At 34.2% G+C, this 23,117-nt stretch overlaps 1 protein-coding gene across 9 annotated transcripts; it reads left to right on the top strand.

Annotated features, from left to right (window-relative positions):
* The first annotated feature begins 722 nt into the window (after window positions 1-722).
* Nab (NGFI-A-binding protein homolog) lies at window positions 723-23,003 on the top strand. 9 transcript variants are annotated; one of them, XM_072003639.1, is made up of 11 exons: window positions 734-1,736; window positions 16,079-16,180; window positions 16,328-16,465; window positions 16,702-17,012; window positions 17,389-17,601; window positions 17,668-17,822; window positions 20,681-20,783; window positions 21,815-21,882; window positions 22,040-22,151; window positions 22,219-22,275; window positions 22,407-23,003. In XM_072003639.1, the coding sequence occupies exons 1-11, from the start codon at window positions 1,424-1,426 to the stop codon at window positions 22,512-22,514; spliced, it is 1,680 nt and encodes a 559-aa protein (XP_071859740.1). In that variant the 5' UTR covers window positions 734-1,423; the 3' UTR covers window positions 22,515-23,003. The 9 variants fall into 9 exon arrangements, 7 of the variants coding, with proteins under 7 accessions (XP_071859742.1, XP_071859743.1, XP_071859741.1 ...); XM_072003638.1 differs by having other exon boundaries at window positions 21,812-21,882; XM_072003637.1 differs by having other exon boundaries at window positions 17,668-17,918.
* The last annotated feature ends 114 nt before the right edge of the window (window positions 23,004-23,117 follow it).

Genomic DNA, 23,117 nt, shown 5'->3' with positions numbered 1-23,117 from the left:
AATTCAGAAGAATGCTGTGTATTTATTTTAAAAACACAATACAATGCACCGTAGGTATAGATTTATTAAAAGTTGAGAGTATTTGTTGTTTCTAAGTTCTAACGCTGATTGTTATAAAAAAGAAGAAATTCAATAGTTTAAAATATTATGAAATGTCAAATTTTCAACACTTTACCTGTTGATGTATCTTATTAAATTGTTATCTGACAACTTTCTTTATAAATACTCTCAGCAATAGTATTAATTACTTAAACAAGTCAATATAATATTTTAACCTCAAATGAAAGAAATAATATACCTTTCAAACGCGCGAGAACCGATATTTCGCGCGTTATTCTTACTTATAATCATTCATTATAACCATCATCAACTTTAATACTTTTACGAACTCTTAACTCTACTTGTCACGTTCGATAGCCTGCAATTCATTGAACGAAACAGAACATTAAATTTAAATGAAATATAAATCTGACGCTCAAAAAGATAAGTGTATTTATTATTTACCTTAATGTGGGAATTGGGAAGCGGAAGAATTCGAGATTTACGTACTCTGGTTAACGCAGTAGTGTCCATCGTTTCTCATTGTCTCAAGATGGTGGGGGAATCGTTGAAGGAAGGGATAACCGCACGTGAATATGGCAGTGGTGGGGGTAATATTGCACGTTGTGTAGTTGAGTAGAGGGGGCATAGCACAGACACGTAGTGGAATCACTCGATGGCCGGCAATGTGCACTGCGTCATCGTTCTAAGTGTCTCGCTGCTGCTTTTCGAAGTGTTAGCACGATCTCTTTTATTTTATTTGTTTCTCTCGGTTAACAATAATACTAATTTAAGAACACATACACACACGTATTCGATAAGTTCACACAATTGCATTAAAAAAAGACTATCGGTGCTTCTGAAGGAGATGAATATCTAACAAATAACTGTTCCATAGAAAGTTACTGTATTAGACTGATTTGCACGATTACACTCACACGCGTTCCAAGTGCCACCAATTCCATCGATGCTTATAAGAGTACAACTTATATTCCTCTTTTTCTTTTTTTTAACTTTTTAGATATTAAAAATGTTTTTCATATTTAGTTGTTAATCTTTCTTTACACTTTTACTGGTATCTTCGTTATCTTAATCATTCGGTGTATCGTTATCTTAATCGTTCTATTACACTTTCACCGACCTATCAGTCGATAATGTTAAAATATAATCATTTAACTTGTTCGAGCAATTCTCACTAACATTGTCTTATGACGTGTTCCTCGTGCTGGAGATGTAATGATAACATAAATGTATACATCTTTTGATACTTTCGAATGCGTCAAACATTGTTGCTCGAGTGCAGTGAGTGAGTATCGTGGGAGGTAACGCCTCGGTGCGATCCTCTTGGGGAGGAAAGAACGGAAAGTGGAGTTAACAGTTGAAAATGGAGAATCGTGTGCTTGGACCTACGCCGGAGGAGACGACAGCGGCGGTAACAACAAGCTGCGGTATTGGTACATCTTCTCCAGTGGCATCGGCGTCGACCAACACGGTTCCTGGTGTCGGTGGTTCTGGTGCTCTGACTTCGGCCACTTGCACCATACAGAATCCCGTGGTTGTGGTGGCGAGCCCGCCAACTAAGCATCAGCAGCCTGCTGCCGTGCTGTCCACTATCCCTACTGTCCCTACTGTTCCATCCGTTTCCGGTGTCACCGCTGCTGTGCCCAAGATACTCAGCAGAAACATCAACGGCACGCGTAAGTTTCTAGCTATATTAAAGTTATGGTTTGTATGTGTTTAAATGTCAAATGTTTCGTAGTTTTTCAGAGATTATGATATTACATGCTTATGTTCTTAAATACATTTGTTGGTATGTGCTTAGGTTTTTATGCAAATATTGACAGAAGTTAATGTTCATTCTTAATTGTTTTTCTGTAAGGTTATCTTATTTTCCTTCTAAAGTAGAAAAATGGTAGTAAATTTAAATTCTTGTTCGTAACATGTTTGGACAAAATTGATGATTAAGAAAATGATTGCATCGGTTTCAATTAACTTCTGATGCCGTACTTTCTCTGTAATTTATGTCATAATTTAACCATTTTTTAAATTCGAGTTCCGAGATATTTCACAAATACTATTTTATTTATATTAATACACAATCAGTCTAATCACTGTCATAAATAGTATTCTTACAGTATTATAGTGTTTGGTATTAATATCTTGACATGCCTGAATGATTGCTTCGTAAATATTAATTATACGTAGCAAATTTTTAAACATAATCTTAATGTTTCTTTAAATACCAAAACAAAGATTTTTTAAAAATTGGCTCTTACTGATTTATCAAAGCAAATTGCATTAATTTATTCAAACATAACGCGTTAATATATTATTGTTAAATAAATGGCCGATAAATCATTGCACCTTTGAATCTTTAAAATTCATGTAAATTTGACTTTTTCGTCATCATTTAATAAAAAAAATATTCATAGTATTCATGCATTTTTATCTATTTCAATTTTTATTTCTTTCCGCCGTTTACTTATTTCTTTAAAAAAAAACTTGTTACTCTTGAAGTAATGAATTTTTCAAAGGCATTACTTAATTAATAATTATTGATAAAAAAGGATAATTATTTCTTATTTCTCTGATAAAAATATTATACATGTAAGTACTTACATTAGTATCCTTCAAGTCATTATAATTAACTTCCCTAATACATACCAACAGCAAACCTCATCATTCATATTGCAAAATCCCTAAATTATCTTAGAAATTAATTTTGTACAATCTACTGCAACTCACCACAAAATATGATTATTATTAATTATAATTACGGATATTATAAAAACGAACATCTATCGCCATAATAACCCAACAGTATCTCGATCGTTACAATTATTTATCCCTTGCCTAACCTGATATTATATATCTCAATTTCCTCGCTGAAAAAGTTCCATTTTTACGATCTGTGAGATACACGTATACAGAGCGCAAAGATACACAGTTACGCGCATAGTGTATGTGCTTTGTCTACTCTGGGTAGGAAGAGGCATGACTCAGGAAGCGGACAAAAAGCGTCGCGCCGTGCAAAAAGACGCTTTTTCTTCCGCCATCGGTGAGCAACTATTGCGAGAACGGTTTTTGTCAGTTTCTTACAAGACGAAACAGCCAACGGAGGAGGATATAACAGTATAGAAGGCGATCGCGAGCGCTGAGTTGACCATTGCAGACTAAATGGTAAAAAAGCGCTGGTTTCGCGGTTTTGCCTGACGTTTCTCCGAAAGTTGAAATTGCGAGAGAGGATATCTCTCGAAGACGGCAGTTGGTCCACTGGCTGCAAATGGCTGCTCCTTCTTTTTCCACTCCCTTTCTCTTCCTCTTTTTCTTACCTTCCTCTGCCTTTTTCTCAATTTCTGCTTCTTTTGCTCCATTTTTTCCCTCCCTTATCTTGCCTCGTGTCGAAACATCGAAGAGAATTATTATACGAATCGAATCAGTCTTACGCATTAGAAATTGCTTAGTAATTCCTAAATATGAAATTAGAGAAGAAAGAATTGGTCTCTATTTGCTTCTGCGATGCTTGTATTTTGAAGAACTTCTAGTATTTCAGTTAATGGAAAGATATGATTGTTTGTATGAGGAAGTTTTAATTTTCATCATTGAGAAATTTTCGAACACTTCGGATTGTTATTCGCGATATATATAATAATGTGTGTAATATTCTACTAAACAATTACTATCTGATATTTCAAAAAGAATAATGCAAGAACAGTTGCAAAGAGTAAGGTATAATGTAAATGTAATATTTTTTAATTATTTATGTGTCTTTAATTCTAGAACACTTGTTATTCTCATAAAGAATAAAAAATCAAAATTAGCTAAAGCAGTGATCAAAAGGCATAAAGATTTTTGGACAAGAAAAGAACATTTAACTTTTTTAGTTAGGTTTTTGTTACAATAGTAAATGTAATAGTAATAGTAATATGAATTTTTTATTGTTTAAATTTTTTAATGAGACTAACTTTTATAAATTTTAACTATTTTATTAATTAATTTTGTGAATTTTTGCTATTGATGTACAACACGTCCACATTTATTTCGATAATAAAGCACTATTGGAGGGGAAAAATACGCATTGTCCGCATAATAATAATAGAACATTTAAACAGTAAATCTTCGCATACTGGAGGTCGTACAGTACATACATACTTACCTTTTTTCGTTGTACGAACGACTTATAATTCTCGAGAAATAGAAATGCTAAGTCTGTCTTTTGTTTTTAGATAACCTAACCTAAGTTGTTTCTTATTTCTATATTTTTTACTACTTAGTTTTCTGTCCTATCGAAGTAATGCGAGGAACCGCATTACTGACCGTTTGCTTAGAATTAGCATGCCTGTCGCGGCCTATTCGAAACACCGGGATAATTTGGCGCGCTATAAATTTGAGGCCGAAACGCGTGTAAAAACAGCCACTTGCTCACTGCTCTGTCGCTATGCAACTTAACAAAAAATCTTCAACTTTTTGCGGCAAGTTTGCCGGATTCCCGTGCTTACTTAGAACTTATCGAGCCAAGAATTTTTTTTCAAATTAAACGTCTTAACGATAGCAGCCATGGCTCGCATTCCCAAACCTGCCCGTTTTCTTATTTTACGATTATCTCCTTTCTTTGTATCATAAACAAAACATATTTAATTTTATCCCTTTGATACCATATCGTGCATATATGGTGTCCTTCAATTAACAATTGCGAAAATAAAATTTAATAATTTCTGATATCGGTCGTAAAAGAAAACTTCGATGTTTTAATTGCATCTAATTATTCCTTATTTAAGCAAACAGATATAAATATTAATCGATGATTGAAAAATTAAGATCGATTAAGTAATTTTATTTTTGGGGTAATAATATTATTTTTGTATAATTCCCAGTGTTGTAAAGGATGATTATTATTTTTAAGTAATATTCATAATCGAAGATGAAAAGATATACATACTTGCATTTATTACCTTCATTTCGTATTAAAATATTAAATTTCAAATTTGTGTTAGAAAATTGAAAGATTAAAATTCGCTATAAATAAGAATAATTAAAATGACACTTTCAATTCTATCTTCTAATTTTTAATTACCTTTCTTGTTTAAATTTTTACCATCACAATTTTCATTTTCAAAGGATTGCACAGAAAAAAGGGTTATGTTCTTTTATATCACCGTATCTTCACAAATCGCTCTAGTTCTCGTTCCGGTTTGTCGAATTAACCCGCATTCGAGTGCATCCACCCACGAATCGCACAATTTCTTGATCGTATTCAGATTACATTCAGGCATCTCTTTAACGTCGGGAACAGAGGTATGCACAGAAAACTCGTTCAGAAGGCGTGCAGAGTACACAAACGGAATGAAAGAGCTCGTTAGAATAAGCAGCTGCGTATACGTTGCTAATATTTATATTGATCGGACATTTAAAATGCTAGAAACGAATTCCTATTATACCGAGTATGATATAAAATATATGAAACCTTTTTTTTTAACGATACATTAATCAGTTTCCATATTGTAATTCACTATTTCTATAATACAGTCATTGACATATTTAGTTGAACAAAATTGATGAAATTAGTATTATATCTAGTTACATAGCGAACAAAAATTTCCGTTCTCAAGTCGAACTTAATTCTTAAATGTTAATGTGGGATTTTGAAATACTTAAGATGTTTTACAGATGGTATTCAAGTGCGACACGTTCGGTAATTTTTGATTAGACTGAGTCTCAATTTTTCCCTAGAAAGATTCACATTTACGTTTTACATTCGATTATATCTCAAAGCTTTGCTAGAAAGTTATTTTTATTTTACCATAGCAGTCAAGGATTAAGAAATATTCCTTTCTATCCAAAGACAATCAATCGCTTAGAAAACGGTTTGTCTATCGAAACTCATAAGCCATTCGGTTCTTCATAAGAACAAAGTACATATCCAGAATATTCCCACAAGGAAGGAATCCATCCGACCTTTATCTCGTTCGCGAATAAATTAACAGGCAAGAAATTCTTCAGTCTACCACCGTGAGGGGTACGCTTAAATCCCTCTTATTTTCTCTCGTTCTCCTATCCCCATATTCTTTCGTTTTTTTCTCCCTTCTTGTTCTAAAAGATTTAATCCCGAAAAGCGATGCGCAGTCGCGCCCTTGCCTTACCTGTCGATCTAACACTCCCATGAAGAACCTAACTAGAATAAAATATATACAAATATACGTTGATCCTCCCGAGTGATACAACCGGACTCACTGGTCCAGCCCTCCGCCTCAAACATATGCATATCGTCACCCTTTCCATCAGTCCGACGGTATAAAAAAAAACTCGGAAGAAGCCTGACCCAGAAGAACGAGGCAGAAAACGAACGAAAAAAAACAAATAGCTCGGAAAGAATTCTTTGTCTCTTCCTCCTCTCTTCCATTGGAACCGTGTGCTCCCTCTTTCTTTCCCGTGGGTTCCTCGACGTTCTATCTGATCTCTTCTTTTCTCAGGCTGTTTTTGCTACCACCACTTTTCCCTCCACCCTCAGCCCCGTTGGTACCCCCCCCCCCACCAACCCTATGATAGAGAAGTTTTTCTGCTGGGTTTTTATCAGTCTTCAACCTTGCGATCCAAGGGAGAAGAAGAGCGGCTGGGTAGCGGGAAACGTACATATATGTATACGAACGCGTACACTTGGTTCGTTTGCTCGTCTTTCTTTTTGTTGGACGACGTGTTACGTTGCGGCTGGAATGTTGTTGAAGTTGGATGAACACGGGAAAACCGTAAAGTTGCTTTTTTTCTACTTTTTTGTTTGGTTCTTTTTTAGCGAGAGAAGTAACATTGTTATTGTTGATATTATTACATCTTTTCGTATGTGTACGACTTTTTATGATTGTTAGAACAAATTATTTGACTGCTTGAGTTGGTTTACTTTATAGAAATACGACATAATATGTTTTACCACTTATTTTAGAAAAGTCACGTCAATGGAATACATATCGGAAGATTATGATGGTCGTTTCGCCATTTGCAGTAATTCTTTTACTTGATCTAGACTGAGATAATATAAACATAATTTTAATTCAAACATTTGATATGATTTCAATTCAGCATACTCAAAGATAACGCGACTTAATAAAGTTATCTAACGCACAATTTTTCATTACAATACAATCTCTATGATATCCTAATTTTTTATTGATAACATTACATTGTCTATACGAAAAGGTAATGTAAATGTGAGGTAGAAGAAAGACCAGAAGTTGAAATGTTGCGTGCGAAGGTTGTATGCATGTGACCAGAAAGTGGCGAACGCTCTCATTTAAAAAAAAATTAGCCCTTGATGTTTTGCTTATAACCCTTTGCTTCGTCTTCACTGGGCCTAAGAAAAAACTTACTAAAAAAATTCTATATTCACAGGATGCCCGTGGGAACGTTTCTTCCAAGGTTTACGAGATTTAGACATTTTTTATATTATCTTTGAATAAATAGAAAGCAAATGTTCTAATTAAATTGACATTATTTTTTAATATTTACATTCTTTTATTATTGCATTAAAGATTAATTTCATTGTTTCGTTTATCTGCAGGTTGATCTTCTAATGATATATTGATATTGTAATATTAGAAAATATTAACAATATTCATTGATTTAAAATATTTAATTATTACTCAAAAAATTTGATTAGTCCAAATTAAATATTTTACTTATTTTCATAAAAATTTTCACAGACAATATCACAAGTATTAATGAGACATGAAACAGATAATCTTTTGTCATTAATCAAACTCAATTATTTTTTATCCATTTCTAAAAATATTGCATTTTTATAATTACAACTATTTCCAAACAGATTTCCATTTGATTCTTTTAAGTATATCTTTTCCATCTTTTAAAAACGCTTGCTAAACAACTCATTTATTCTCCTATTATTTTATTCACAGAAGAACATTCATACTTCTTTACTTATTAAGTTAAATAAATAGTTACGAATAATTATACTTTTATTGATTATAATATAATAAGTTTGTCGACCTGTTTAAAAAAGATTTGTCAATCTTTTTAAAATTAATTGCTTTGAATATTCTGAATATTTTGTCTAACCACGTGCAATAATTAGAACAAATTAGGTATTGATACTGTTTATTATGTATTATTAAAACGTTCGGTCAGTTGCATTCACAATGTCGATTCAGTTAGTTGGGTTGTATCCAGGTAGAAGGATATGGTGCAAAAACGATTATCATGCAAGTATATCGCTAAACTCATCGCTATTTGCGAAGGAATCCAGATTTATCCTGTTTATTCGGTGGAAGCCTGTCGCGCGACTTTTTATCCAATCTGTTTTCGCTACGTGGACGCCGATCTTTTTGGTCGACCTCCGAACTCTTTCATTTTGTTCACCGTGAGTTTCTGCATTTTATTTCTTGGTTGGGATTGTCTATTTTTGCACCATACTACGCGGCCGCGTCATCGTTTCTCCGAACAGAAACTTAGATTAAGTATCTTCTTTTCCGTTCCGGTTACTTTCTGCCAAGTCAAAGAAATGCATCAAACCAGAATTTTTCGAATCGTCAGATACAATTGTTATTTTATTCATTTCACTATCAAACGTATGTTAAAAAACAGTTAATATTTGCACGCATACGTACTTTTAGTATTCTTTTTAATTTTTAGTCATGACTACTACGCTAAATATATTCAAATAATCATAAATATATCAGAGATTCAATAGTGCTTATGAGAATAAATTAAGAATATTGTGAATATAAATGTATAGATTAAAAAACAAATCGTATATTTATTAGACCAATATATTTATCGAATTTAGCTAATTTACATAGTATATTGACTGTCTTTTAAGTATCGGGTACATTTACGAGCGATAAAGTTGTTCGACTGGATGAATCTTTAATTACCTATGTTGCAAGAAAAGAAAATAAATTTCGGGTTTATCGTATAAATTTTTTTGTGCTGTAATTAGCTGTTGATATATATATATTCTTAATAGCTGAGTGTAGTTACTTTTATTAATACCAAAATCTTTCCAACAATATATGATGTTGAAACTAAGTCCTTTAAAAACATATTCTACTAATTTACATTAGTCATTTAACTTTTTGCATATTTCATTTTGAGTTCCTTTACTTTTTTCAACGCATACGATGCGAGCATACGTCACAGCTGTTTTTATAATTCGCTTTTTTCATATTTCTTTTCATTCCTTTTTACATTATTCAAACTACCTTGATGAATGTTTATTTTTGGTTTTGATACACTTTTTCTGAAATATTAGCTTCTTCTAAATTCTACCGTGTACTAATATTATTAGATTATGAATAATAAACATTGATATTACAATAACTTTAACAATTTTTTATCTAACATTTAATAAAGTAATTCTGCAAATGATTCTGCAATATATACAAAAAATTTATATTAAGTTATATTAGTTAATTAATATTTAAAACTTCATTTAACAGTTAACTTTATTATCAAATATATCTAGTTTTATAGTATTACTGAATACATCGAATATATTTACTTTAATATAATATATTTTTATAATAATTGTATAAAAGTATACAAATTAATTTAAATACTTTAAACGCACCATGGAAGGGTTAATAATGTCAATGAAACACGTTAAATAGCATATCGTACTCGACAGCTTAACCGTTCCCAGCGACGACGAGGAGATTTCATCCCGCTTCGTGCCGCCACCAAATAAAGATTACGTGTCGTGATGTTTTGCAATTTTAACGGACTGCCAGTTTTTTCTCGATGGCGCGGCATGCGGGCACAAAATCAGTCGACCATACTTTAAAATGCATCTAAGGGAGGGAGAGAAGCTTTAAACAGTAGGGGATGGAAAAGCGACGGAGGTTGGCCATTGCAAGAAGGATGGAATTCAGGCCCCACCCTGCGAGCTTAAAAACGATACTCAACCAATCAACTCAATTCGAACGAGGTATTGCTACCCCCGAAAATACCGATTTACAATATGTTTTCTAATCCTGCCTCCTTCGACACACACGGTGCTCTACCCCTCATTTTTAAATATCGCAGGGACCTTTCAATGCCTATGGCCGAAACTTCTGCTAATGAATGGGCTGAACAAATTATATAGAATAGTGTGTTGATTATATATGTTCAAATTGGTGGATAAGTCATTGTTAGTTATTACTGTAACCAATAATCATAAGAATTTCGCTAAATTATTGGACAAGAGAGGAATATTTTTATAACTAATGTATTAGTCCAATCAACGGTCACAAGAACTCTTCCAATTAAAAACTAAGACAATGTCAAAAATAAAAAATCCACACGTAACTTAACAACCATACACAACACGTAAACCGAAGAAATCGTTCGTTTCCCTCGTTAAAAGGTCTTCTATATTCTATATGTCCTTTCCCCTGGCATCATCTCCCTCTCTCTGGTTGCCTGATCGTTGACCAGCAAATTAGTTTTTTCCTTCCTGCTCGTCGAAGGGGAGTTAACCATTGGTCGGCCGTAGGAGAGGGTAGGCAAAAAGTGGGGATAAGTAAAATAGTATCCTAGAAGAGAAGCTCGATGCCTGGTGCTCGTATGTATCGGGGGGAGGAGCTGAGAAGGGCAACTGTAGGGAACGAAAACGGTAAGGTAAAACTGGCAGATATAGCCCCAACGAAGATGAAGAAGAAGGAAGAATGAAGAAAGGGTGGTGCACGAAGACTAGCAGATTAGAAAGATAAAAAGAGGGGCTGTTCGGTGAGATAGAGATAGCCAAGAGGGATAACCAAGAAACCAAGGGGAGAGACTATGGAGAAGAAGAACAAGAAGAAGAACAGAGACAGGAGGAAAAGCTTTAGCACGAACTAGATAAAGTGAGAAGGGAAGAGTGAGAAAGGGACAGAAAGGTAAGGTAGGGGGATCGAAACGGCGACTCAGTCCATCTGTCCGGTGTTTTGTCCAAGCGGCGGCAGAGGCACTAGACAAAAACCCACCTAACCCTTCCTTGATTACAATGCCAGTAAAAAGCGAAATACTAACCGCTGCTGCTACTGCTGCTGCTGCTGCTGCCGCCGCGCCGCGCTGCCGCCGCCGCCACTGCTTCTTCCACTGGCATTGGTGTGGTGCCGCGCGAGAACGGCCGCTTCTAAGAAACTAGACTCGTTTTTGCGTAGCATCGGAAGAGCGTCCGCACCGTGAGCTATCGAACAAAGAAGCTATAGCACTCGTTCGCTCTCACCCTCGTCTCTCTTCTCTTTACCACGTCCAACCGAACGTCTTTTACCCTGGACCACCCCCCTCATCTGCTGATGGCTGCTTCTAACCCGCTTCTACCTCTTTCTTTGCCTAGCCCCTCCTAGTTTCTCTTCTTCTCTCTCTTCTTCTTTTTCTTTTTCTTCGGTTGCTTCTCTTCCTCGTTCTTCTTTTGTACGTAAAGCTCGACCAAGCAAAAGTGAAGTTTTTGGGATGGCGTTTAGATCAAAAAATGGAAGATCTCAACTGTTGATTAGTTCATCGTTATGTGAGATCATTGGCATCATTTGTAATCGTAATTAATTAGAAGTAATAATCAATGACGGGAAGTAATGGAAAGCATTTAAAAGCTTTAGTCGATTTATGGGAATAACATACGACAAGAATATAGATTAATGACATATTAATAATAAAAAACGGTACATATTACCCTATCAACGCATAGAGCTTACAAATTTATATTATTTATTTAAGCACTTATCACTTTTATATTATAATCAAATATTTTATCTAACCTAGTTTAGAGATGGTAGAGATGGTAGAAGCTAGGATAATGAATTTCATAAATAATAAAACCTAGTTTAATAAATAAAAATAATACAATTATTCCATAACATTTGACACTTACAGATCCCAATTTTGTTATTCCACATTAATTTTTAAAAGTCAATTTTATCATCTTACAATGCTTTACGATATAATGATGTATGTACGATATAATAGAATAATGGGGCATGCACGTCAAGAATCTCACCTCTGTTCGCTTAAACTGTATATTCCATCCAAGGGCTATTTTCTTAATCCCTCCCTATTCCTCAGTATCATCATGTTTCTCTGTCTCCTGCGAGTCCTTATCCATTACGTTAGAGAATTTATCGATTCTTCTTGAAGCATTTGATGGTGCTCCCAGAGGAAATCTTGTCGCTTCTTCCTCTTTTCCACGTCACACACTTTTGCAATGGCCACACCGATCGATGAAGACTTTCGAGATTGTCTTCTGGTCTCTCTTGAATATACAATATACAGGAATGGGTTTTGTTATTGATTCGATTGTGCAAAGGGATTAGAAAAACAGAAAATCAACGACAGTTGTTTTAAGATGGCGTAAGTTGGTCTATTTCGATTTATGTATCTATTCATTTGCTCATCTATTTATCGAAGTGAGAACTAATTTTAAAAAATTGATACGAGTAACAAACTCTTTAATCTCAAACTAATATGAACTCGCTAAAAGTTTATAGTTTCAGAACAAGTGACATAATGGCAGTACGCGTGTATTTATAAGTAGGCTGCGAGTTTTCATGCACTTATAGGAAATTTGACAACATAAAAACAAATATAACATATCCAAAATATGATATTTATATAGCAAGTAAAAAAATCTTTGTATAACTTCTCTTTCTTTAGCTATGTTCGTAAAAATTTGAATCTGCATAAATATCCGCAGTCTATTGATAATCTTTTCTTAAATGTTCCTAATATCTTTAACATCATATTTCGACTTCTAAGCACTTCAATAGTGTATCGAATTTAATTACGATTCCTAGGTGAATTTTAATGATAAACTAGCAGGAACAATAAAAAGGGAAACAAAGGAACGGAAAAAGAAGAAACGACGAAGCGAATCCTAAAGATAGCAGAACAACACAGTGTGATCCACGAATTGTTGGCTGAAAAGCAACGAAACGATGATGAACAGTGGGCATAAAGAAGAAAAGTCGGTGGTGGCGAAGAGACAACAAGCACGCATCGTTCCCAGGGAGGCTGAGGAGGCCACGGTAGGATCAGGTTTTTCTTAGCGCGTCCCTGGTGCGCAGTATTGGATGCTATGCCGTGACGACTCTGCCTCCGACTCGCGTACGTGTTCCTACCGACAAAAACGATTATCCTGTGCCAAAAAAGTTGTTATGTAAATGCACTGCCAGTCCTAGACTGTCGGTCAGAGGTATAGCTACTCTACTTGATCGAGGTGAGAGGATCCTAAATAGAGGAACCATACCATTGCCTGATTACAATGAGAATGACCTGGGTCGAAAATCAAAGGAAATTGAATTTTTTACCTGTTTCGTCTTATATTGATTTACGTTACGATGCTATGGGAAAATTTGTGCGGCGTCATGACAATATGGAAAAAATATTCTTTGATAAATGTAGTTACGGACATCGAAATCTGTCAAAGAAGAAGATTACGTTTTTTTTATATTAGCGAATTAATAACGAAATAGGATTCGTGTATTATAGAAGAGGACTAGTGAAATAGGATAGACAAGTAAACATTTTAAAAATTTGGGGATGGGTGACCAGTACATGTCCTTTCAATGTAATGTTATCTATTTTTCCAAAAAATGTCGTATAGGAAGGTAAAATAGCAATTTATGAATTAATGTTAGATAATTAATATCGATCCAATTATTTATTTTTAAATCATTGATTTTTTTATTCAACTTGCCCCGATAAATTAAAGTTATAAAATACGTATATTTTCTGGGTACTCCTTAATAAGAGAAGCTGAAAAGAAACGGGAGTTACCATCAGAAGCTTTATGGTTTTTTGTATTTGTTCGATTTTTTAAAGAACCACTCTCGATACTTTATGGACAGTAAATCATATATGAATTACTCTCATTGATGGGCATTATTGTTTGATTTCTGTGTAATCAAGGGACTCATGAATATTTGAACGAACCCAGCTGCAAAAATCGCTCATGTTTAATTAACGAATGACCATAAAACACTCGAAACTGTAAAGCACGTCTGACCATTTATTTTGTACGAAAGTTATCGGTATCTTGTTATAATTGTACTTGTCGAAGAAGTTAATTACAAAGAAGATTGTAAGTGGACGTTTAACAATATGGATTCAGGCAGAACGTTGGAATGCTAAAAACTAAAGGCAAGCAGTGGCAAAAATTACATGAACAACGAAAAAGTTAATGAAAACTTAAAGGAAATCTGAATTAAAATATAATAAACAGACAGCGCGATGACGTCTTATATCCTGAGATATCTTATAATTCTATAATTAGATTTTAACGATAAATTTTTAGTTTTATACCATTTAAATATAAATATTGCTTATACTTCTAGTTTCGTTCTCGATTCTCAGTCAAACAAGTTTCCATAACAACCGACTTCTTTCTTTTATATAAATTTAAGGTTCCAAAGAAAGTAAATGATCTTAATTAAACATGTTGAAGACACCAAACTGTTGAAACTTTTACATTACCTTATGAAACCTTATTCGACTTATATATGAAAATATAATGATATGTAGAAAGAATTCGGAGTTTTGGAAAGAATAAAAAAATTTACATTATTTCAATGTAAACTCTCGAAACATATTCTTTTGCACCAATTGAAATAATAATTAACAAAATTTCCCATATTGCATCATAATCGGAACTATAACAATTGAATAATTAAATAGCTCTAAATTGTAGATATGCATTTATCTATACCGATATTGAAATAAATGAACTTTTACCGTATAATTTACTACCAGCGCACGTTACGCAGATCGTTTTGTAAGTGAGCACATCGAAGAACGTAAGAGGGCGCGCGGAGGGAGTGAGAAATCGGCGCCTCATTAGAAAGATCCACATATCCCTTTGGTGGGTTCAGCCGAGGCTGCAGGGGCCAACGTCAGAAAAATCTCGCGGAACGAGTCACCCCGCTGCTGTCAGGGACTTACTCGTATCTCGGTCGGTGTATATAAGCGTGAGACCGGGCCTTAGGTTCGTAATAAGACCTGACGGCCAGGTTTTTCAGGGCCCGGCTCTACCGTATTGCTCCGTATCTCCTTCTGCATTTCTTCTCTTCTTCTAGCTTCCTGTCGCTCTCTTTTTTTTCTCTCCCTCTCTCCATTGCCCTCTCTCTTCTCATCCCTTAAATATCTCCCTTTTTCTCTCCCCCTCCTCCTCCTCTTCCTCCTCCTCCTCCTCCTCCTCCTCCTCCTCCTCCTTCTACCTCTCGTACTCGGTTCATCTTCCGTTTCATCTTTCTTCCCTTTGTTTTAATTTCTATCCTTTCCTCTTCGTCGCACCCAGACCACAGGTTTTCTTTCTGGAGGGACACACCACTCTTTCTCTCTCCTGTTCCCCTCCCTTCCCTCTTTCAAGAGCGGCGTCCGATGCCATGCCAGCGGTACCGGTATTAATTTATACGCTGTACGTGTGTGCACGCCGCTTTTTCTCGCAGTTCCTCGAAATTTGCAAGAAACTAGTCGGACACCCTGGCGGCTCGACCGTCTGCCGCATACTGTCCGAGGCGAGCTCTCCTCCGCAAAGGTGAGCTCAGCTCGCCGAACCGGACTCACCAACCAAATGATCGATCAGTCGACCAACAATTCACCCCTCTAATATATCCAGATACAGGGAAATTATTTTTCGACGAATCATCAGGCATCCAATTGCAAGAATATGAATTATGCCGAATATTTGTAGACTTCACAGAGAATATTCTTAATATTCTTTCCATTGTATATTACTGCTTTTCTTCTATTATTTATGATAACATTAAAGGCTTGTATGGATCATCGGCGATAGGAAAGAATGAAAAATTATTGATTCAACTATAGCATAGAACTATCGAGATTGAAGATTTCAGGTGTAAGCTATGTCCTTTTAGATGACCAAATTTAAAACTTGTTTTATTCATAAATTCTAATAATCTTAGCCATTCTAAAGATACTTTGAATCACAGATGAGATGGTTTAATGATTTATTAGATTATTATTAGAATTTTATTGTTCGATATTATACATAATCAAAATTGTCTCAATTTTACTCGAGTCAAACGTTTCCTTTTAATGAATTTTTACGTGAATCGTTTAGTGGTGCAGACGTCCGTACCTCAAAATGAAGCGGAACTACAATTGTACAGAGTGATGCAACGTGCGTCTTTGTTGAGCTACTACGACACGCTTTTAGAAATGGGTAAAGAAATTCTTTTTTAAATATCTAGTTCCTTTTCGATAACTTTAACGTTTTGAAGAAAGAATTAAAAAATACCATATAATAGTGGAAACCTTTTAAAATAATTCGTATTAAAGAGATCGAACCATTTCTTACAAACTATTCTAGGTGGTGACGACGTACAACAATTATGCGATGCTGGAGAAGAAGAATTTCTGGAAATTATGGCGCTCGTTGGTATGGCAAGCAAACCTCTCCATGTCAGAAGACTCCAAAAAGCTCTTCAGGAATGGCTCACAAATCCTTGTAAAGTACCTTAATATCTTAATATCAAATCATTTTTTCGTACATTTGACTAAATCATTTTATCAAACAATTATACAAAATATTTGAAAATGATAAAATTACAAAAATAAGACATATGTATAAAAAGAAACCATAAAAATAAAAATATATTACATCCTGCAAAACATAGATATTATTAATGTTACGGTAAATCGGAGAGTTTAATAATTAATCGAGTTACCAAAATTCTGTTATAGCACTTTTCCAAACACCAGTTGTACCGACAACGGCTACGTGTAAAGCTCCTGCTGGCATAGGATTTCCCTGCGTGAGTCCCAGGCCGCAAGTGCAAAATCTTCAAGGTTTCACAACGACTTCGCAAACAGCAACTCCTACTCCATATGTTTCGTCGCACGTATCTCTAACACCATTACCATGTAGAAGTACTAGCCCTATTGTATCCGTTACAAGTGTAACAGCACCAGTGGCCTCGACAACATTTCGACAAAGTCCAAGTCCCAATACACCTCTGCCTTATACTACTTCTCACAGTCCTGGTATATTACAGGTATACTTCTAGTAAAAAAAATGTTGCTACTCTTATTCCAATTTTATGAGCAATAGATGCAGCATATATTAAAGATATATTTTGTCCTTAATACTTAATTATTTAAATATTTGATTACTTCAATTTATACATAAAATACTGAAATATAAACATTTTTATCGATGTATAGTGAATTGGATTGGATTTAGTCTTCTCTGGGCGTTTGAAATCTGTATATTGAAAACTTTATCATTATAAGACACAACAAAACTAATTATAGTACATTTTTCAGACAAAAGACATACATATTTCTCCATACTCGATTGGTCAATAATATTTTAATAACTTCGAAGCATCCTGTGTAAATGAGTTATTAGAGAAATACCATTACTTTCAGGTAGGGACATGTGAGTCATCCTGTGGTAGTGGTACAACACCAAGTCCTAGTGGCGGTGGTGGTGCACCTGCGAGTCCAACCCAACCTACTCCAACCCTTTTGCAATCTCAAATACAAAGACTTGCAGAGGCAGCTGAAAGACTTGCCGCTACTATTCGACCCGTTGATCCAAAACCTCATAATGTTAAGAAAAAAATTTGCAAAAATTTAGAAGTAAATATCACTTTTTGTACATGCTTAAAATGATCCATAAATTTGATGTAATCGTATTATTTGTAGATGGTAATGGCTATGCCTGATAGTGATCCACGTAGAATGGAAGAAATTCGGAAATATGCAGCAATTTATGGAAGGTTTGACTGTAAGAGGAAACCGGAGAAACCATTGACATTGCACGAAGTGTCAGTAAATGAGGCTGCTGCACAAATTTGCAGGTTCGTACCTGCCCTTCTTACTAGAAGAGATGAACTTTTTCCTTTGGCCCGACGCGTTGTGAGAGATTCTGGGTATCATTATTCAAAAAATCATTAGTAAGTATCTTTAGTTTCTATAAAAATATTATTAACTCTATTACAAGTATTTAGAATGAAAATATTGAAGATTAATGTAGGTAATAGAATTACAAGAGGCAATAGGTAATAGAACTATAAGTATCGTGAATTTCCTTAGAAAAAGATTGTCCTTTTTTTGTTAATTTCTTCGAATATACACATATGTATAAGGTTTGTCTTCCTAAAATCAGAATTCTAGTTACAGATCTTTTCTATATTAATTTAAAAGGTATAAATATACAGGGTGTTCGGCTACTGTTTCTATATAATTTAAGGAGTGATTCTTAACGCCAAAATGAGACAAAAAGCAAGAATACAAAAGAAAAAAAATATTGCGTTTTCGGTTTTAATTTTTAGCTATTGACAATCAAAAATCAGACAAAATATCCCTGTACGCGAGCAAACTTTCTTACATGAGCGAAAGGTGGTCAATCTAAGCAGCGGGGCGCACAGTGATCCTCAATTCAGTCGACGTATGGGCGACAGTTTACCTCCTATAAGTTGTAGAAAAGAAAACCGTGGTATTCGGATACGTAAACAACCCCGCGCGACGTTTCACAAAAGAAATGGTAGATTAAACATTAAACTTGCTTACTCGTGGAAATCCATAAGAGCATATCAAAAGTCACCCTATAAAATTTCCGAATAGAGAGGATTAATGTTTCCTCTAATCCTTTGCCTTTGCGAATCACACACGCACTGCGATTGTCCTATGATCAGAAATGTTCGTTAGGCATATTTGTTATTGCACATTTGTTAAACGTTGCCTCGTCAGTAAATAATATTCTGACAGGGAAATTGAAATTGCGTTGGACTTTTCTACTGATTCATTCTTAGCTGTTGAACTTTCTGGATGCTATACAGGTGTAGATTTTCCCCCTTCAATACTGACCATACGGTGCTGTTGCTGATACCTTTTTCAGCAGTAATAGTCCTCGTACTCAAATTGGGATTTTGTTGAATACGGTGCAGTGTTCTATCTCCCAGATCATCGTACCGAATTCGTATGCCAGATAGGACAGGTTTTAATGTGCCGGTATCCCACAGGCGTTGAGCTGTATTGTAAAACGTCTGTGCGCTGAGTATAGTCCTGTTGAGATATTTTTCGAAGTATAAACATCGCACTTTTGCATTATTCCCGTCCACCACAACGTAGCAAAAGTATATATGCGAAAGTTCTGCAAATGTATACATTCTATGTACACTGCATACAACACTTTCAAATATTATTTTGACATTTTGTGATGAAAAGTGAATATTTACCGAAAAACTTAGAATCGGTTTTTCAACACTTCCTACAAAATGTCAAATTAATATTTTATATTATTCCACGAATATAGTCACAATGTTTGCTTCAAAATAAACAATAAATGTGTTAGTTATGCTTCTTTTCTGTACTAGAATTTTCTTAGAGTATTCTTCTAATTTTTTCTTTCCACGTTTAAAACACATTACAGTCATAAAAACTGAAGACAATAAGGCTTGAATAATTGAGATATTTCCGAAACCCATCTGTTAAACAGAAAGTCCACTTTTCCAATGGGCATATCTAATAAATCTCTAGCTATATAAAGTTTGAAGATTGTGTAAAATAGGTTTTTTTAAACACATTTGATGTACAGCCTCTTCGCTTCCTCAATATCGTACCCTTGCTTTCAAAAAGAACTTCTTAAATATCATAACTGTTCCTGAATAATTCCGAGTTATACAAAGAAAATGAAAGCATTGGTAATGAGTATCGTAAATTTTTCTTTCTGAATGAACTCTCCATCACTACATTGCCATGTTTTAGCTATTTTGAAGCAAGAAACTAGAACGGTTTTGGAAGAACAAAATCATTCCGACAGTCGATGGGGAACTTTTAGAGAACTGAAAACATTAAGTTAGAGTCTTACTTGAGTATATTGTATATGCAGTGCGCGTAGTGCGTGTACTGCAAGAGCACTTGACCAGTTGTTTTGGAAACAGGATGATAAATCGGTCGAAGAAGACCTGTGTTTTGACCTGCTCAGTCACCAGATTTAAATCCTCTCGACTTTTACTACTGAGGCATATGAAAACACAATACAGCAAAATTTTAAGAGAAGAATCAGGATCTGTTTACAAGAAAACAGGGGACATATCGGACATCTATTGTAATTTGTTGTATTTTTTGTGGACACTCGCGGCTGGGACAATCGCGGTGCGTGTGTGATTTTCCTGTGGACACTCGCGGAAGTAAAGAATTAGAGGAAACATTAATACTCTCCATTCGGAAATTTCATAGTGCGGTTTTCGATATGTTCTTATGGATTTCCACGAGTAAACAGGTTGAATGTTCAAACTACCACTTCTTTTGCGAAGCATCGCGCGGGGTTGTTTACGTCTCTGAATACCATAGTTTTCTTCTCTACGACTCATACGAGGTGAGCTGCAGCTCGTGTGTCGATCGAATTGAGGATCTCTGTGCCCCGCTGCTTAGGTCCTCCCACTGACCTCCTTTCATTCGTGTAAGGAAGTTTGCTCGCGTGCAGGGATATTCTGACCGACTTTTTATTGTCAATAGCTAAAAAATAAAACCGGAAACGCAATATTTTTATTCTTGATTTTCGTCTCCTTAAGTTATATAGAAACAATAGTAGAACATCCTGTATATATATAGGAATGACTTTTAAGTTACACAGTGTTATAGAAGGTTAACCAAATCTACATGTAGTTTTTAAGCCAATTAAAGTATGATATTCATAATTAAAATGCTTTAGCTTATCCGTGTCAAGGCCACGTGAGAATGGCGAAGAAAACGAACCTGACCGTACAAAACGACAAAAGCTCGAGCTAGAGGGTGAGAATGAAGATGCGACGCAGGTTAGCTCACCTCGACCATAATAATAAGCCATGTACATACAGATTCCAGTTCAGAATCATTATAAACTTGGGACAAAGTCACGGATTTTAATATAAATTGAATACGACATATTTTATGTGATACATCAATTATATGGTATAATCATAAAAATTAAATACCAAGAAATTTTTATTATATTTAAAATTAAACTAAAACAAACGTTTTATTAAAAAATTTAATCAACTTAATATAAGAAAAATTATGAAAAAATTTCCTTGATAACGTACATAATATTAATTATTAGATAAGTTGAATCAATTTATTATTTTTATGATCAGTAATTAAAGAAATTACTAAGTAATGATTATACAAAAAAAAATCAACGATTTTTTTAAATATTACAAAATATCATATATATAGCCTAAAAAAAAAAACGTTACAAAATCCTTGATGGAATTCCATAGTTATGATTTGATCTGGAATCGTTGGCATATTAATGAGCTGCTGCACTCGCATGAGCGCTAACAACTAACTATGCACCCAGCACGTAAACAATTGCAACATGTAAACTACCACTACGTTGATATACGCGCGAAGCACAAGCAGAAAAGGTCAAGTATAGCTTTTGCATAACATGCATGGCTTTTGTATTAAATGTTTGTATACTTATGTTTGTTAAGTAACAAGTATTTAAAAAACGTTAAATATTTTATAAATGTACATACATATAAAAAAATTCTTCTCAGAAACTGTTTTTCCTTAAGTAGAAGGTGCTTTTTTTTAATAAGAACTTTTTTAATTTATGGATTAACATATTAAAAATTAAATTACTATCTAAAACACAATTAATTCATACAGTTTTCTTCCACACTTGTTAGGACTCTATGCTTTGCTCCTGGTGTCCTTACGAGTTGTGTATGCCTGTTATATTAGTTATATCAAGTAATCGTTATTAATTATAGTAATAATAATAATTAGCTTTTTTCTGGCTTTCATTTTCTACGCTATATTTGTCACTTCTACTGTCTGTAGCAGTTCACTGTTCTAGGAGGAGTTGGATCTACGTTGCCCTGAAATGGATATAGGTAACTCAACAATTAGAAGACACAGATCTTCAAGGTGATTACTTTGAGCTCAGTAGATGATGCACTTATTATTAAAATATTTTATATAGATTGCAATCTTGAATATCACACATATATTTTATTGACTTATAATTTCAAAGAAATTAATTTTGCAAGTATATATTGATGTTCAGACATTTGCATTGTTTTAGTCCAGTTTGGAGGAAGAAGAATAACAATGGTATGTTCAGTGCGAGTATCGAGGAGATTAGCGACTCTGACAGTCAACTTTCATTTTCAAATGAAGAGTCTTCATCGATACACGTAAGCAAATGAATTGCGAATGTATGTGTACTAATTATTTCAAGTTGACAAATGGTCCTATTTACAGGACACTAATGAAGTTGAAGCAGATAATACAGATAAGGAAAGTGATTTCAATCTTAAGGTAGTAAATTTTATTTAAATTGATATATGTATTATTTACTAATTTCTGAAGAAACATATATATAATAATATCAAGTTAAATAAGTAATAATTAGTAAATGCTAATTTGGCTTTCAATTTGATCAAATATAGGTAATAGCTTCACGGGGAGATAATATAATTGCTGTGGCAAATCCTGCATTAATGGAATGTAATCATCCTATAAAAGAAGAACCAACAGACGAAAAACCAACGCTGTGATATTGTTAAACAATTGTATTATCATAGTTGTCTCATTCTTAGAAACATGTTTTAGCCTGTATTAGAATTAGTATTATTATATGTATTTGACCACTGTCGTGTTATTTCCTATAACATAATATTTGTTGGTTGATGCTGCACAAGTAAAAGTTTTGCATTAAAAACTATTTTAAAATCAGAATTAACAGATGTTACAATGGGTTTCATAAAACCAACAAAAGTATGTTAAAAAATACAGCGCTGGTCATTATTTGATTTTAATAAATTCTTCGTACTTATTTTAAGCTACAAAAACACTTTTAGATGTTGTATATACTATTAATTTCTTTAAATCAAAAGCGTGTGCTGACTGAAATATAATTGCGTATTGTATAACACTAAAATTTGTAAATATACAATGAACCTTTTTTATTCAATGTATTGTATTTTTAAAGCAATCTATACATTATCATATGATTTATGTAAGTTAATAAATACGTATGAAAGTAATTACTTTATATTATTGTAAATTTCCAAAAATATATAGCTTTCGAATTCTATATTCTTGTGCAACTTCATATTTGCCACTATTACAAATGATATATCCATTCCTCAGTATCGAAT

The sequence above is a fragment of the Bombus fervidus genome, chromosome 5 (genome assembly GCF_041682495.2).
Source record: "Bombus fervidus isolate BK054 chromosome 5, iyBomFerv1, whole genome shotgun sequence".
In the NCBI taxonomy this organism is placed as follows: domain Eukaryota; kingdom Metazoa; phylum Arthropoda; class Insecta; order Hymenoptera; family Apidae; genus Bombus; species Bombus fervidus.
This window is presented reverse-complemented; position numbering and strand designations above follow the sequence as displayed.

Coding starts and splice junctions, on each gene's coding strand:
- Nab (XM_072003636.1), top strand. CDS start 1,424: ATGGAGAATCGTGTGCTTGGACCTACGCCGGAGGAGACGACAGCGGCG. Junction 17,013..17,388: donor ACAGTCCTGGTATATTACAG/GTATACTTCTAG, acceptor CATTACTTTCAG/GTAGGGACATGTGAGTCATC. Junction 20,784..21,811: donor AGAATGAAGATGCGACGCAG/GTTAGCTCACCT, acceptor TCACTGTTCTAG/GAGGAGTTGGATCTACGTTG.